Source organism: Corvus kubaryi, unplaced genomic scaffold (assembly GCF_017639235.1).
Source record: "Corvus kubaryi isolate FWS band 111438036 unplaced genomic scaffold, C.kubaryi_AGA036_p1.0 37391, whole genome shotgun sequence".
Classification (NCBI taxonomy): Eukaryota; Metazoa; Chordata; class Aves; order Passeriformes; family Corvidae; genus Corvus; species Corvus kubaryi.
In genome coordinates this window covers 7230665-7243954 of record NW_024581130.1, presented here as the reverse complement: position 1 = coordinate 7243954, position 13290 = coordinate 7230665, and the positions used below count along the sequence as shown (strand labels likewise).

The following is a 13290-nucleotide window of genomic DNA, read 5'->3' as shown; positions in this document are numbered from 1 at the left end:
AATAGCAAAATGATGATGTTTAGATGAGAAAGTAAAGTGAGTGGAAGGCTAAATGAATTCTTGTCTTGGCTTTTTTAAAGCAGAGCACTTCCTTTATTGCTTTTTCAGCTGAATTTCCTTCTTCCTGGAATATATTTATGAGTGGAAGAAGGAATGATTGGCGAGGTGTTGCTCTGTGGTGGTTTTATTGCCTCATATCTGAACAGGTCGCTGTGGGTGTTCTCTTCTTGATTCTGTTTTATGATGCTTGTATCTTTCGGGTTTTTTTTCCCCCCCAAATAGTGATTTCCGATGGCTTGTCCGTGAGTGGTTCCAAAGCTCGCTCCTCGACATCTCTCCGGCTGTCTGAGGGCGACTCCTTCAAGCTGCGCTGCTCAGCGATTACCGCCTCACCGGAGCACACTCACCTGCACGTGACCTGGCAGGTCAAGAGTGGATCCTCTTGGCAGGACATCCTATCTTTGACTCACGAGGGCAAATTCCAGCCGGGCCCTGGCTACGAGGAGCGCTACCGTAGCGGGGACATCCGCCTGGACACGGGAGCCAACGACACGTACCGGTTATCCGTGTCCCAGGCTTCCTCCGCGGACGGCGGTGCCTACAGGTGCCTCGTGAGCGAGTGGGTGAGAGGGGCCGATGGCTCGTGGCAGAAGATCCAGGAGAAGAGCGTGGAGATCGCCACTGTGTCAATCCAGCGCACCGGTGAGTGCTCCTGGTGGGCTGGGGTCACGGCGCTGGGCTGTGTCCAGACTCTGATGCTTTGAATGAAGGGAGGGTGCATTCCAGCAGAACCTAGGGTGCTGTTTGGATAGCTGGCCTGTTTACATCCTTGACGTAATTTTTCTAGCTTTATTTTTGGGAAAAGGGGGTTGATGGCATGGGAGGATTGCCTGGAACCTCTTAGGTGCCTAGATCCAGATTTTATCTCATCCTTCGTTTACTTCAGAGTGCGCATAGTTTTTATATTTCTTAAATAAACATTGTATTTAGCAGCTGATCACCCCAAACCTTCCCTCTGCTCTTTTATTAACATAGTGTTCCATAGCACTAAACAGCTGCACTTCCCCAGTGAAAGTGGCTTGTGATTCAGTGATAGATGTGAAGCTTTTCTGTATGTTATTTATTAAAATAGCATGGAAAGATCAAGAGAAAGGAGGGAGGCAGTGATAATTTAACAGGGCAAATTATGCAGTGATTTTTATCACCGGTCTGATTGCTCTGCTGTGTTGGCAGGGGTCTAGGACAGTAATGGTTCTGTTAAGCACATCATTGCATGCTTGGCTAAGGAGACAAAAATACATGCAGTGCTATGCTGAGGATATCCAGATATCCCTGCCCATACAGATTTCAGGCCTAGATGCACTAAGCACTTGATTGCATTAGCATTATCACTGCTGGTTGGAGGAGGGAAAGCGGGGGTGATGCATCTTATCACTCAATAGGTGGAAAAACAGGCAGTGATGGTCCCTCAGAAATATGAGATTATCACGGTATTTTAGAACTGTTCAGACAGGAAGGGTATCTTTTCATTTTTGTAATCCCTTAATCACTATAGGGAGAACCCAAAAGTCTGGGGTTTTTTGATTGGCTTGTTTGGATGTAGTTTTAGTGTCTTGGTGGTACTTAGCCTGTGAAAAGTGACAGGATCAATCTGCCCCCTCCTTTCAGGGTGTCTGTTGCACAGCGAAGTTTACAGGTGCTCTCTGCTGACACAGGACTTGCCTAATTAAGAGCTGCAATTCTCTATTTTGTCACACTTTTGCAGTGGCTGAAAACAGCATGAAGCTGGTCAGGACCAGTAGTGGTACAGTTTTTTGATGTGGTTTGGGTGTGTGGTTTGTCTGTTGTGGGGGTTTTCGTTTGTTTTGTGGTTTGTTTTACTTCGGGTTTTCTTGCCTTCGTTTTAAGCTCAGTCATTAGCAGCACTGGCACTTTGTCAGGGGTAGGAAGGCTTTTTTAAAGTTGTGCTAAAGGGGATAGGTTATTCTCCAGCAAAGTGCTGTATACACATCCTGCAGAAGGACTTGAAGAGCATCTTGTGCTGACATCTGAAATCTCTGCACTTGGATGCTAAAATGAACTTGAGATGTAAATGGTTATATGCCTATGGGTAAACTCTCTCCAAGTCCCTATATGTGCATATACTGCCAGATTTTGAATGCCTATCACTTCTATGAAGATAAAAATGTTCCCTGGAGAAATGTTGCTCTTAACCTTGCAGATGAATCTTATTTTGTATTCTGGTATTAGTCTGTTAAATTAGCTAGGCTTTCCTAGTGATTCCAATCCAGTAAGACAGTGAGGCAAGTCCCAGTGAGAGATTCATCTGGATTTGGTTTCAGCACTCAGGTGGGGCCTGCTACCCTCTGTTCAGTCTGACTGCTCTCTGTTATCAGGTGAGATGAGCATTGCTTGGTTTTACTGGCAATAGTTCTGACTACTCAGTTTGGCTCTAGCCTTTTTGTGTTGCCTCTCATTCCAGATGATAGTCCAAGGAAGTTTATGCAGATGGGGAACTATTATGTAGTAGAACATGGTTTTACATAGAAGTCACTGATCTCAGCAGAGACACAGCTGCTGGTTTAAAGCAGGTATCTCTGTTCTTGCTCGTGCTGAGAAGAGCCATGGCTGTAGCAGCCCTGTCTGCTGGCCTCAGTGGAGACTTTAGGAGCAGCTGCATTACACACTGTGGGAATAGTGCTGCACTGAGATCCAGATCTAATCTTTGAGCAGTGTGGAACGAGGGAATGAGCAGGTCACTTGGTGAATGATCTGCACTGAGGTTTACAAATGTACACACACAGTGTGCCCCTGGTTCACTGCTCACCAGTAACTAAGGCCAGCTTTTCTTCTGGTCTAGATGCTGTGATTCCATGGTTTTCTTTTAACATTCTGTGTCTGGTCCTGTTTGAATGCTGGCTATGACCATATGTGATACGTATATTGAAAATATTCACTGGCCAGTGGTTGTTAAGTGTGTTTTGAGTGGCTGTTGGTGTTGCTTAAAAATCCCAGTGTGTGTTGTTCTGAGTAGTTAGTGGAAAAATCAGCAGTATAGGGAGTTACTGCTGCCTTCAGTGTGCTTCCATTTCATGTTTTTGCAGCACACCTGAGGTCAGTCAGGATTCCAACATGTGGCCATGGCTACTTCTCATCTAAATCTGTTTGAGGAGCTCAAAAATGTCAGCAGAAACCATGCTGAGTTCCAATGTAGTTCCTGGTGATTTCTGTAGATGCTTTGTCTTCTGAGGTGTAGTCCCAAAACACTTTGACCCTCCTGTGAGACTGAAAAATCCTGTACACATTTTCCTGCTGTGCAGAGGTGAGGGTGCGGTCTGTGGTCGAGACAAAGCCTTCATGGACCAGTTGCTGTTGAGTTATAAAAATGCTGTTCTCCCTCCCTTTCTCCCCTCTGCCCTCATCACACATCGCTTGCTTGACTGATAATGTGTTTTGCCCTTGCAATAGATCACTCGGCTCAATACCCAACAGGCATTTGAAGGTAGGGCTACTGAGCCTCTTCAGAAGCTCCCACTGTAGAATGTGAAGTCCTGGATAACTTGGAGTGAACTCTTTTTATTAAAAGCAACAAATGAAAAAATACTTTTTTGTTTGAATTTTTGTGTCTCTCTTTCCAAGCTCTAGATGTGGTCATCTCAACCAGCAATGTGTCTGTGACCGAAAGAGACTCCCTGGATCTTACATGCAACATCACAACAGACAGAAGTGGTATTTTCCAGGCAGAGGTGATGTGGTATTTTTCTGCATCACCTGACGACACCTTGTCAGATGCTCAGCTCTTGCTGAGCATGGACCATGATTCTGTTGTCAGTGATTCAACTCTGATCAGCCTCAGCCACGTGGACAGGAACTCCTATCGCCTCTTGGTGCGTGATGTGGACGTGGAGGACTCTGGCTACTACTTCTGTGAAGCTGCTATCTGGGTGCCACTGCACAATGGGAGCTGGCATAAGGTGGTGGAGAGGACGTCTGCACCAGTCAGTGTGGTGGTGACAGCATTAGGTGAGTGATTCTGCTGTCAGACTTCATGGGTAGTGTGTCCCTCAATCCTTGGCCCCATCAGAAAAGGGAGAGGACCTTGCAGAATCTCTTCTGAACAAGTGTTTCTCTTGTTTGCATCTATTATCTATATGTAGGGATCTCTCCTTCACTTATAATAGATATTTCTCCTTATGCAAATACCCTTAGAAGTTACCTGGGAGAAATACTAAAAATGGAACTCCCGTAAAACTTCTTAAAAAGCCTATTGTTTTGCAGATAGGTCTAGGTATGTCAGCCTACCCAATCTGTTCCCTAGTTTGTTCTTGGGGAGATAATAGCTTCAATTTAAAGGCAGTGAAATTCAGGATGTTGTTGCAGAATGATGTAGGTAAGGTATATGCACCTGCTGAAATTTACAAGGAGTTGGTGGTGTTGGAGGCATGAATGAAGCTAGATGTGGACTGGCAGAGTGCTTGGTGCCTGTTCCAGCTCTGACTGGATGCAAGCACCCACTCCCAAACCCTTTCAATGTACCCTTTCAGATCCTCTTGTCATGAGAAACTGGTGGTGCTGTCCAGTTACAAAGGCAGAGGTCCTCCAACATAAAAGTGCTGAATGAGGCCAGCATATAGAGAGCCTGGTTTTCAGCAATAAATAGCTGTGCCATAAGGTTAAATCCCATCAACAATGACTTTAAATGTTGCATTTTAGCATTGTGCAGAGCAGTTGAGCCGTGGCAGTCTCCAAGTACACTTGTAATGTGTACTAGGAGTTCACAAGTGATTAATGTCTTCATTTCCTGTCCTCATTCAGCCATTCACATTTCACATTTAACTTGTGAGTAGTGTTCCCTCCTTCCCCCACTTGTGTGCGTGTGCAGTCATGCACGTGTGTTTATGTGTGTACAGATGCTCTTGGCATGCTCATGTGCTTTCTTGTAGTGCCTGTACCTGTAGGACTATTCCTTACTCTTTCTATTCCAATTTGGCATTATTTGGGAGCAGGAGAGAATAAAATCTGCTTTCCAGCAGATGCAGATGCTTGGTTGCTAGGGAGAGGGAAAGTAGAATAAATTTTCAGCGTTTGAGGTTTTCAACTGCATCCAGAATTCACCAACTCCTCCTCCTTAATGGAAGTTAAGAGCTCCTGGAGTATTAAGTCGTTGAATTGTCTGTGAGGCTGTTCTTTGACAGCTGACAGAGTGGAGGAATGAGGTTTGTCCAGCCAGCCTTTTATTCTTTCTAAATCCTCTGTTTGAGTGTCTGTCAGGGTGAAGCGCCTATCTGGAGTGCTGCTATCAAAGAGAAAACTCTCTTCTTAGGGTCCTTCCCCTGCCCACAAATAAAACAAACCTGAAGCAATTTTCTAAGAATTCGAGATTCTTGCAGCTTTTTCCTTCTTGTGTCCCTGTCTACAGAGGTGTATCTGCTTTCACAGCCTTTGTTGCTGTGAAAATATTAGTTGGTCTTAAATGCCTTCTTTTTGGGGGGAAGGGGAGGCAAAGGGGGAATGGTAATAGAATTGTAGAATGTGAGCAATACATCATGAGGCCCTGGAGTAAACTAGTCTTTTGTGAATGAGAAAGGAAGAGCAGTGTAGCTGTAAGATCCATGGGGGCTTACACCAGAAGTGGATTTTGGCCATCATTAATAATCTGTGCTTTGGTTGTAGCAGAATTCTGTGCATTTTCTTTTTATTTTGCCTTACTTACCCTGAAAATGTGAGGAAATCTCCACATGCTCATTGGTAGTAGGTACTACAGACTTTGTAAGCAGTGCTTTTATGATTTTGTGTTACTTAATGCCACAGAAGCTCACGATTGGTATTACCAGATTCTCTGGGGTCTGGTGTGTATTGATGCCCTTGTTCTTGCCAGATGCAAGGACACTGCGTGCCTAACACTTACTGGTGAGAGATCTTTTCTGCAGGCTGACACAGCAGCAGCCCAGCTTGTTTGCTACAATTGTTTTTATCCTTTGCATCTCAAGTCCAAAAGTGCATATGCACACAGAGTTTCCACAGCAGTTCTATTAAGATGCTTTATTATCTTGGCTCGTTGGTGAGCTAAGCCTAAGTTTTAGCCTTGGATTGCCTTCTCTGTCCCAATTATAGCTTCGGTTAATTGTTTCTAGGAGGGCAAAATGCCAAGTAAAACATAAAGCAGGAAATAAATACAGAGCACTGAATACAGTTAGGCTGTAAAAGCCGCGTGATGAGTATTGGCCGAACAGTTGGGAAGCTGGTCATTTTTCTGAATTATAGTTGACAGGAAAGAAAAAAATATTCTAATACTAGTAAATAAATACGTATTTCCTTTGTGGTGTGAGGTTCTTGCTGTAATCTTCTTCCTTTACTATCTCTGTAGTCTGAGAGAAAATAGTCATGCGGCTCCCTTATCGCTTTTGGGCTTTGGGCAGCCAGCTATTTCAGATTTAAATCCAACAGCCCCATTCTTAACCCGTGAAATTCAGGCACTGATTTTCCAGCCTGAGATATTCCAGCCTCACAGCTCTACAGCACATACTTCTCTATTCAGACTGTGGAGCTTTTTCTGATCTACATATCTTCGACTCTTATCCTACTTAGTATTTATTGACCTAGGTAGTATTTAAATTGCTGACCAGTGAAATTTGCTGTGCCAAGCTCTTGGTGCTGCCTGTGGCCAGTGCCAGTGGTGTCTCGTGTCCCCTGGTTTGGGTCTCTGTGTGGGTGAAGTGTTTGCTTTTTAATGGGCTGGTTTTCAACATTCTTAAACTATTGTAGAGCCACAATGGGATGGTTGAGTGTGGAAAAGAAGGCATTTCAGGATGGGAGATAGCTCTTATCCTGGAGAGATACTAAGGAAATGGGATGTCTCTGGTCAGTCCAAAGCTGGAGGATAACCAGTGTCCTGCTGCAGGCTGCCCCAGGCATTTAGCAGGTGCAAAAACTGGGTTGAAACTGAACCCACAGGTGGGTTCTTGGGGTCAGGCCTAAAGGAGGGGATTATTTTGCTCAACAAATCCTGATTTTTCTGAAAAGGTCTGACTAGACCTTTGAAATGGAAAGTCATGTTTGGGAATGCAGGCCGAGGAGTACCTGTGTCAGACTGGTGCAAGTCTGAGAAGCAGAGTCCAAGTTCCAAGGTCTTGTAAGAAAAATGCGTATTGTAGCACTTGGCTTTTGGTTGGTAGAGGCTGAAACTGGATGTTAGAAGTTAGTGTATCTTTTAATAAATTCTAGCATTTTCTCCCTTCTTGGAGCTTCTAACCTGTTTCTCCCGTGTTTCCTCTCCTGCAGAGCCAGACTATGATGTGTTCCTGAACGCCTCTAAAACACCCAAGTTTTCAGATGACCCCACAGAGCTCAGCTGCAGGATCACAAATGTACAGGACACCGAAGCAAACATCCGCTTCACCGTCTCCTGGTACTACAGGCAGCACCTGCCCGGTGACGATGTGGTGACAGAGGAGCTCCTGGCCTCGATGGATGCAGACTGGACTCTGATACCTGGGGACAGGGGCAGGGAGCGGATTCAGAATGGGGAAATAATCTTCTCTAAAAAGTCTGCTGACACCTTCAGTCTGAGAATCCAGTGGACTTCAGAAAGTGACAGAGGGGATTATTTCTGTGTCATCTCGGCGTGGAGTAGGCACCGCAACAACAGCTGGGTGAAGAGCAAAGATGTGACTTCTGCATCTGTCAACATTTTCTGGGCTACACAAGGTAGGACCTTTGCACCTGGGTGGTTGAGAATAGGCTTGTCAGCCAGCAGGCCTGCTAATGGGCTTTGGAAGCGGGGTTCTGTGTTACGAAGATTGAGGAATAATAACAACTTGTGTAAAGGCCTCTTATTTGTGGAGGGGAATAACTGCTTAACAGCACTCACCAGTTTTATGCAACAGTTTGAAGTGGAAGTGCAAAAGAAGAGACACCATAGAAGGAGAGATTCCATCAAGCTGCTGAGACTTCCAGGAGCTGGGCTGGAAGTGGCAGGGGTGGTATCCAGCAGTGTTGCTGTGGTCATTGCCTACTTTCATGGCTTGGAGTATTTTAGTCTCTTTAGGATGCATCTTGCTGCTAACAACAGGGTTGTATTGAGGTGAAAAGAGGAATGCCACTTCATCGTCTCTGACTGACAGGTTGAGAGTTGTGGTTTTATTTTTCTCTTCTACAAGCCCATGTTTAAAAGGCAGTTCTGAGGAAGTTCATGGGCATAATACTACCAGAGTATCAAAAAATAAGTGGGTAGCAGAACAAAGTAATTCAGTGGTTTGCTTGGCAAACTGAGATTTTTAGGCAGTAGTGAACTAGCTGTAGTCAGTATTTAACTGATTTTGGGAGCAATTTTTAGAAGCTTGATAGTTAACTGAGGTTGCTTAACTCTGGTTTAAAATGGGATCTGTGTTTCCTGGATGTCCTATAGTGTGATACTGTTTTGGCTCAGAGTGAAGTCATGCAAGAGGGTATGTTGGAGAGCATCAGAAAGGTTAGGATAACCTAGGATGTAATGTCTTTGGCAAAAATCTGTGCTTAGCTAAGCTGCATTTATCTTGATAGATTTGTTTAACAGTCTAGCTTAGGCATCCACAGGCAGAGAACTATATTTCAGAGACAAGCAATTTGAAATAACTTTGAAGTTGTTTAGGGATAATCCCTGAACAGCAAATGGGAAATCTTCTGCTGTGATTCTGCTTCAGTGGAGAGAGAAGTAGTGGGCTGCTTGCTCAGTACTCTCTGCATCCCCAGACCAAGCCTGTGGTCCAGGGAAAGGTCTTCTTTTTTTTTTTCTTTTTTCCTGAAGCTGGCTTCTCCAGCAGGACCGAGAACTCTCATTAATGCTGAGTGTTGGTCACAGCTAGTTCAGTGTTATGCCACAACATGGAGTGTGTGTGTGTGCATGTGAGTGTAATGGATCGTCGCCTTCCGAGCAGCTACGGAGACCAGCTGGAGTTGAAAAGTCTCAGCCTGTGTTGACATTTCTGAGTGAAAACAAACCGTGACAGGTGTGAACATTCCCTTGTTTCTGGTTCTGTTCCAGAAACTCTGCTAATTTTGCAGCATAAATGTAAATGTTATAGTCCCCATGCTGAAAAATACGTTGTTGGCAAAACTTGGGGTTGGGGGATTTATTACGTGAAAGCGAACTTTCCTACAAAAACCTCCTCCTCCTGAAAAAGAATGTTATATGTCTATGACATGGGGAGGGTGAAATATAGGTTTGATTTCCCCTTCTCTTCCACCCCTCAACTCCCCCTTCAGCAGTGCAGCCGCAGATGCCTCTCTCTGTGTGCCCTGTCCCCTTGCCATATCCTATTCCTGTGAGCTCCAGACTCGGCTGGGAGCCCAGTGCTGTAGCCAGCAACTATGAAGGAGTTAATCTGCCGCTGCCTGTGCTCTCTGACTGTTGTTTTGACAAGTATCTCTGGTGATTTGAGTCCCTAACTGCTCCCAGTGCTTACAAAAGCCAGCAGCCAGGCTCCCACGTGTTTGCCTAAGGAGAGAAAGCTGCCTCTTCCTTGGATAGCTTGTGCCTATATAGAGACTTTTCTTCCATCTATTTCATTGCTTGCATCCTCTTTGCTGACTTTAGAGCAGTGCTTTGGGGGGAGGACTTTGGAGAAATCTCACTTTGGAAATGATTGTTCAGAGTTCTTGAGAAAGGAGAAATGGGTTTATATTGTGTCTGTGGGTCTCTCAGCAAAGAGAGGTGTTCAGAGCCTTTATTCAAAATGTAAACATCATGTGAAGATGCCAAAACCTCTTTTCTGTGCATTGTTATAATAAGTTGTGTGTCTGCCCATTTTAACTTGGGGTTTTATTGTCTCTGTTTTCTATTTTATTCTATGGGGACCAACAATACTCACACATCTTTCTGCTTACTCAGCTTTGCAAATGCAGCCAACTGCTATCATAGATCACCATTGTTTTTGACATAGTCTGCCTGCTATGTTTCTTCCCCCCTTCTACTTTCTCCCCTGCCAAGGTGACAAAGAAGGCATCTCTATCTCATCTCAGAAATTAAAAACATCAGTTGTATTGTGTTTTGTTTATTTAGAGTACAAGTTCCAGTCAGTGAAAAGGGATAAAGGAAGGGAGGAAACGTTTTTTGACTGGCTCTGTAACTCATTTTCAACCCAGAAAACAGTTTGATATTCTATAAGATAATTGTGTTTATTTATTTGAATATGAGTACTGCCTACATTTAGAACACAGATACTGTTTGCAGTAGAATGTGGAATCAATGCTTTTTTCCTAAACCAGTGTTGTCAAGTTTGGATCTGCATGGAGTACTTTGCAGAAGAGAACATTATCTTTTAATTGAAATTCCAAATCCCAAAGGTACTATTATCTGGGGTTTTGTTAATGCTTCTGTCCTTAATTTACAAAATAACTATATTTAACATAAGTTACTTGTCCTAAATGTTTGCCAAGGCCCTCCCATCACACTTAATTGGGAGCAAGGGTGTCTTAATCTTTCAGACAATCCTGCAAATAGAGAACAGATAATATTTCTGCCACCTACTTCCTTTATCACTGCTGATGTATCATAGACACAGTGTAGTACAGAGACACAGTTCCTGCCAGGCAAAGAAATCCCCGTGGCACTAAGCTGCTGGGTGTATTTGCCAGTTTGGGTGTAGGAATAAGAGAGTTCCTGAAGTCAGGTGTGGGTTCACGTGTCAGGCTGTGGTGCAGGCTTTGGTGTGGCTGTGGTGCTTCCAGAGCTGCTGGGGCTGCAGTTGTACCTCGGGGTGTTGTACATCCACCTCCTACCACAGCAAAGCTGTCACTGCCTTGATGTCTCCTGCATTCCCTGTACTTGCAGCCTTGTTAGTGCACCGGGGGATGAAGGAGCCTTTATGAACTCTGAGATTCTTGTCAGCAGCCTCAAGTAGCGCCGTGAGGCTCCGAGGTTGCTGTCAGCCCTGGCCATTGTGCTGCTTTTCCAGCTGCAGTCAGAGGAGCGAGTGCAGGGAAGGTGTTCGCCGTTTTCTAAAGTCTCCATGGCCTTGTAGCTGTTGGGCTTCTCTAGAAATTTTCCTGGCTTAGATTAGGTGAAAACTGGTTTTGGTCACTAGCCAGGAAGCGCTCTTGAAGCTGAGCACGCACTTTGTGGTAGAGAGCAACAGGAGAATTACAGTGTGGCTTAACCACTTGGACTGGCCAGCGATGGAAGGCAGGCTCCAAAGTACAGTTCACTCAAATTTTATTTGGATCATTTGGCTAGGGTTTCTTCTGTTGCTAGCCCTCTGTCTTGGAGTAGTGCCCAAGCTTTGGGCATGGTGTACTTAGGAACTCTTCCCCTCCCGCTTTCCAGCATAAACTGCAGATTGCAGCCCCCTGTATGTGAGCAGCCAGGGTGTGTTTTATTGTGCTTTTCGTTCATGGAGCTTTACAAGAAGGAGATGAGACTCCACATGGGACTGCAGGTATGCCTGCAGAGAGGCAAGCGTGTGGAGTAGCGGTCAGACAGACATTGCTTCCTTGGCAGTTCCCAGAAGATTAGAAATGAGACCTTAGGCTGCAGTTCTTGGAAGAAAACGCTCATTTGACCTCTCTGGCTCATCTTATGCTACAAGATCTGATGAGTAATTTCTGCTAACATAGGAAACATGAAGAAACTTTCCTTTCCTTCTTAATTTTCCGTGCAGATTACTGTTATTTCTAAGATAAATGCTAAATCTTCGGGCTGCCCTCTTTCTCATAACGTGCACTCTTCCACACACAGACAGCTACGTGCTTTTCTAGGTGGGGGTGAAGGAGTGCTAATTACATTTCATCTGCTGCTACTGAAGGAGAACAATATTGGCACAGAACCAGAATGTTAAGAATGGTGACCCAGGTTTTTCTAGTTGATAGGATATGGGGCCTTTTGTTGCTGTTGTTTTACTTTGCTACATATGCAGGTCTCTAATGCTATGGCACATACAGAAACATTCCTTTGATCTTTTTTTGACTTTGTTGCAACAAGAAACATTCAACACCTGTATGTGGTGGGTTGTGTGTCCCCTTCTCTTACTCTGTTCTGGATTTCTTATGGTCTAACAGAAGGGGGAGTGCCTCTGCCTTGTGTGTTCATCCAAGCTAAGGATCTTTGGGGTTTTTAAAGGTAGAATAATGCTTTGAAAGGACTTTCATAAGAACATATCTCCTTGTTCTCTGTTCAGCATCCTAATTTCTAACCCTTTTGAACTCTACCACTGTTCTCCAGCTGCATCTCTAGGCCTCAGTTGTTCTCTTCCACAAACTCTACCAATGGTATTTCTGCTGTTGTCGCATGCTACCACCACTCATTTCTCCTTTTTCTTTAGCAGAAATACTTGGTAAAAGCATTTGCTATTGCCCTCAAATAAAAAACCAAGAAAGGATATCTAGGAACAACTTGCTGGGGGCAAGGTACTGCCCTTTGTGCTGCTGCCTGACCTGTGGCTCAGGGAGTAGTGGAAGTTAAGGTGTTTGAAGCCCAGGTAGTAGGGAGACTTATGTCAGCTGTAGCTGAACTGCTCTGAACATGTGAGGGTATTTAGTTTTAAGCACATCTTCCAGAGACCAGATGTTAAATTCCCTTTTTCTGGTGTCTAAGACCCAGTGCTCTGACTGAAGATCAACAACGTAAAGAACATTTAAATAAGGAGGGATTTTTGCCCAGAGCCTCCTCATATGGCCTAGAAAGCAACAATATGTGCCAGAAGAGTATAACTAGCTGTTTGTGCTTCTGCTTTTGGGACAAAATATAATTGCCTACTATATTCCTAAAATATGTGAAAAGCTGATCTGTGCTGGGCTCCTAAATACTGCAGCCTTACGAAGAGGGAAATATCAGAGTCTCATAGACATAGAATGAGGAAAAAATGGATTTGGAATCTGGTATCTGATGGGTGTTTTCACAACGGAGAGGAGAATGACTCTATACGACTTCAATTGCGATTGTACCCTGAGTGCCTAAATGTGCAACTCTAGTATTGTCACTTGCTTAGTGGGTGGAAGTGTGAGGGGGGTTTGGTGTGGAGTATCAAATAATTCTGTGCTCAGCTAGACCACTAGAAGCATCTCAGCCTTCACTGCTCCTGCTGTTTCTTTATATAGCTTTGTACTGTGATCTGCTTTATACAGTACTGATTTAAAGTTGTCATACCGGGTTTCTCATCTTGTGGGCTGTGTTTACTCATTGTGAAAACTGCTGCTTGAAGGCAAAACACTGCAAAATGTAATCTTGACAAGTATCTTGTTGCTCTTGTGGGGAGGACATAAATATTACTGCATTTAAGTTCAGTTTTGGGAAATGTGTTTCAATCTCACCGTTGC

General features: G+C 44.3%; 1 protein-coding gene across 1 annotated transcript in view; it reads left to right on the top strand.

The window, feature by feature from the left end:
- PTGFRN (prostaglandin F2 receptor inhibitor) overlaps positions 1-13290 on the top strand; it is a 67576-nt gene that overhangs the window by 30814 nt on the left and 23472 nt on the right. The window contains exons 3-5 of the mRNA XM_042037894.1: positions 283-702; positions 3640-4023; positions 7282-7707. Of these exons, the coding sequence (XP_041893828.1) occupies positions 283-702; positions 3640-4023; positions 7282-7707 (1230 nt within the window). The remainder of the gene's footprint in view (positions 1-282; positions 703-3639; positions 4024-7281; positions 7708-13290) is intronic.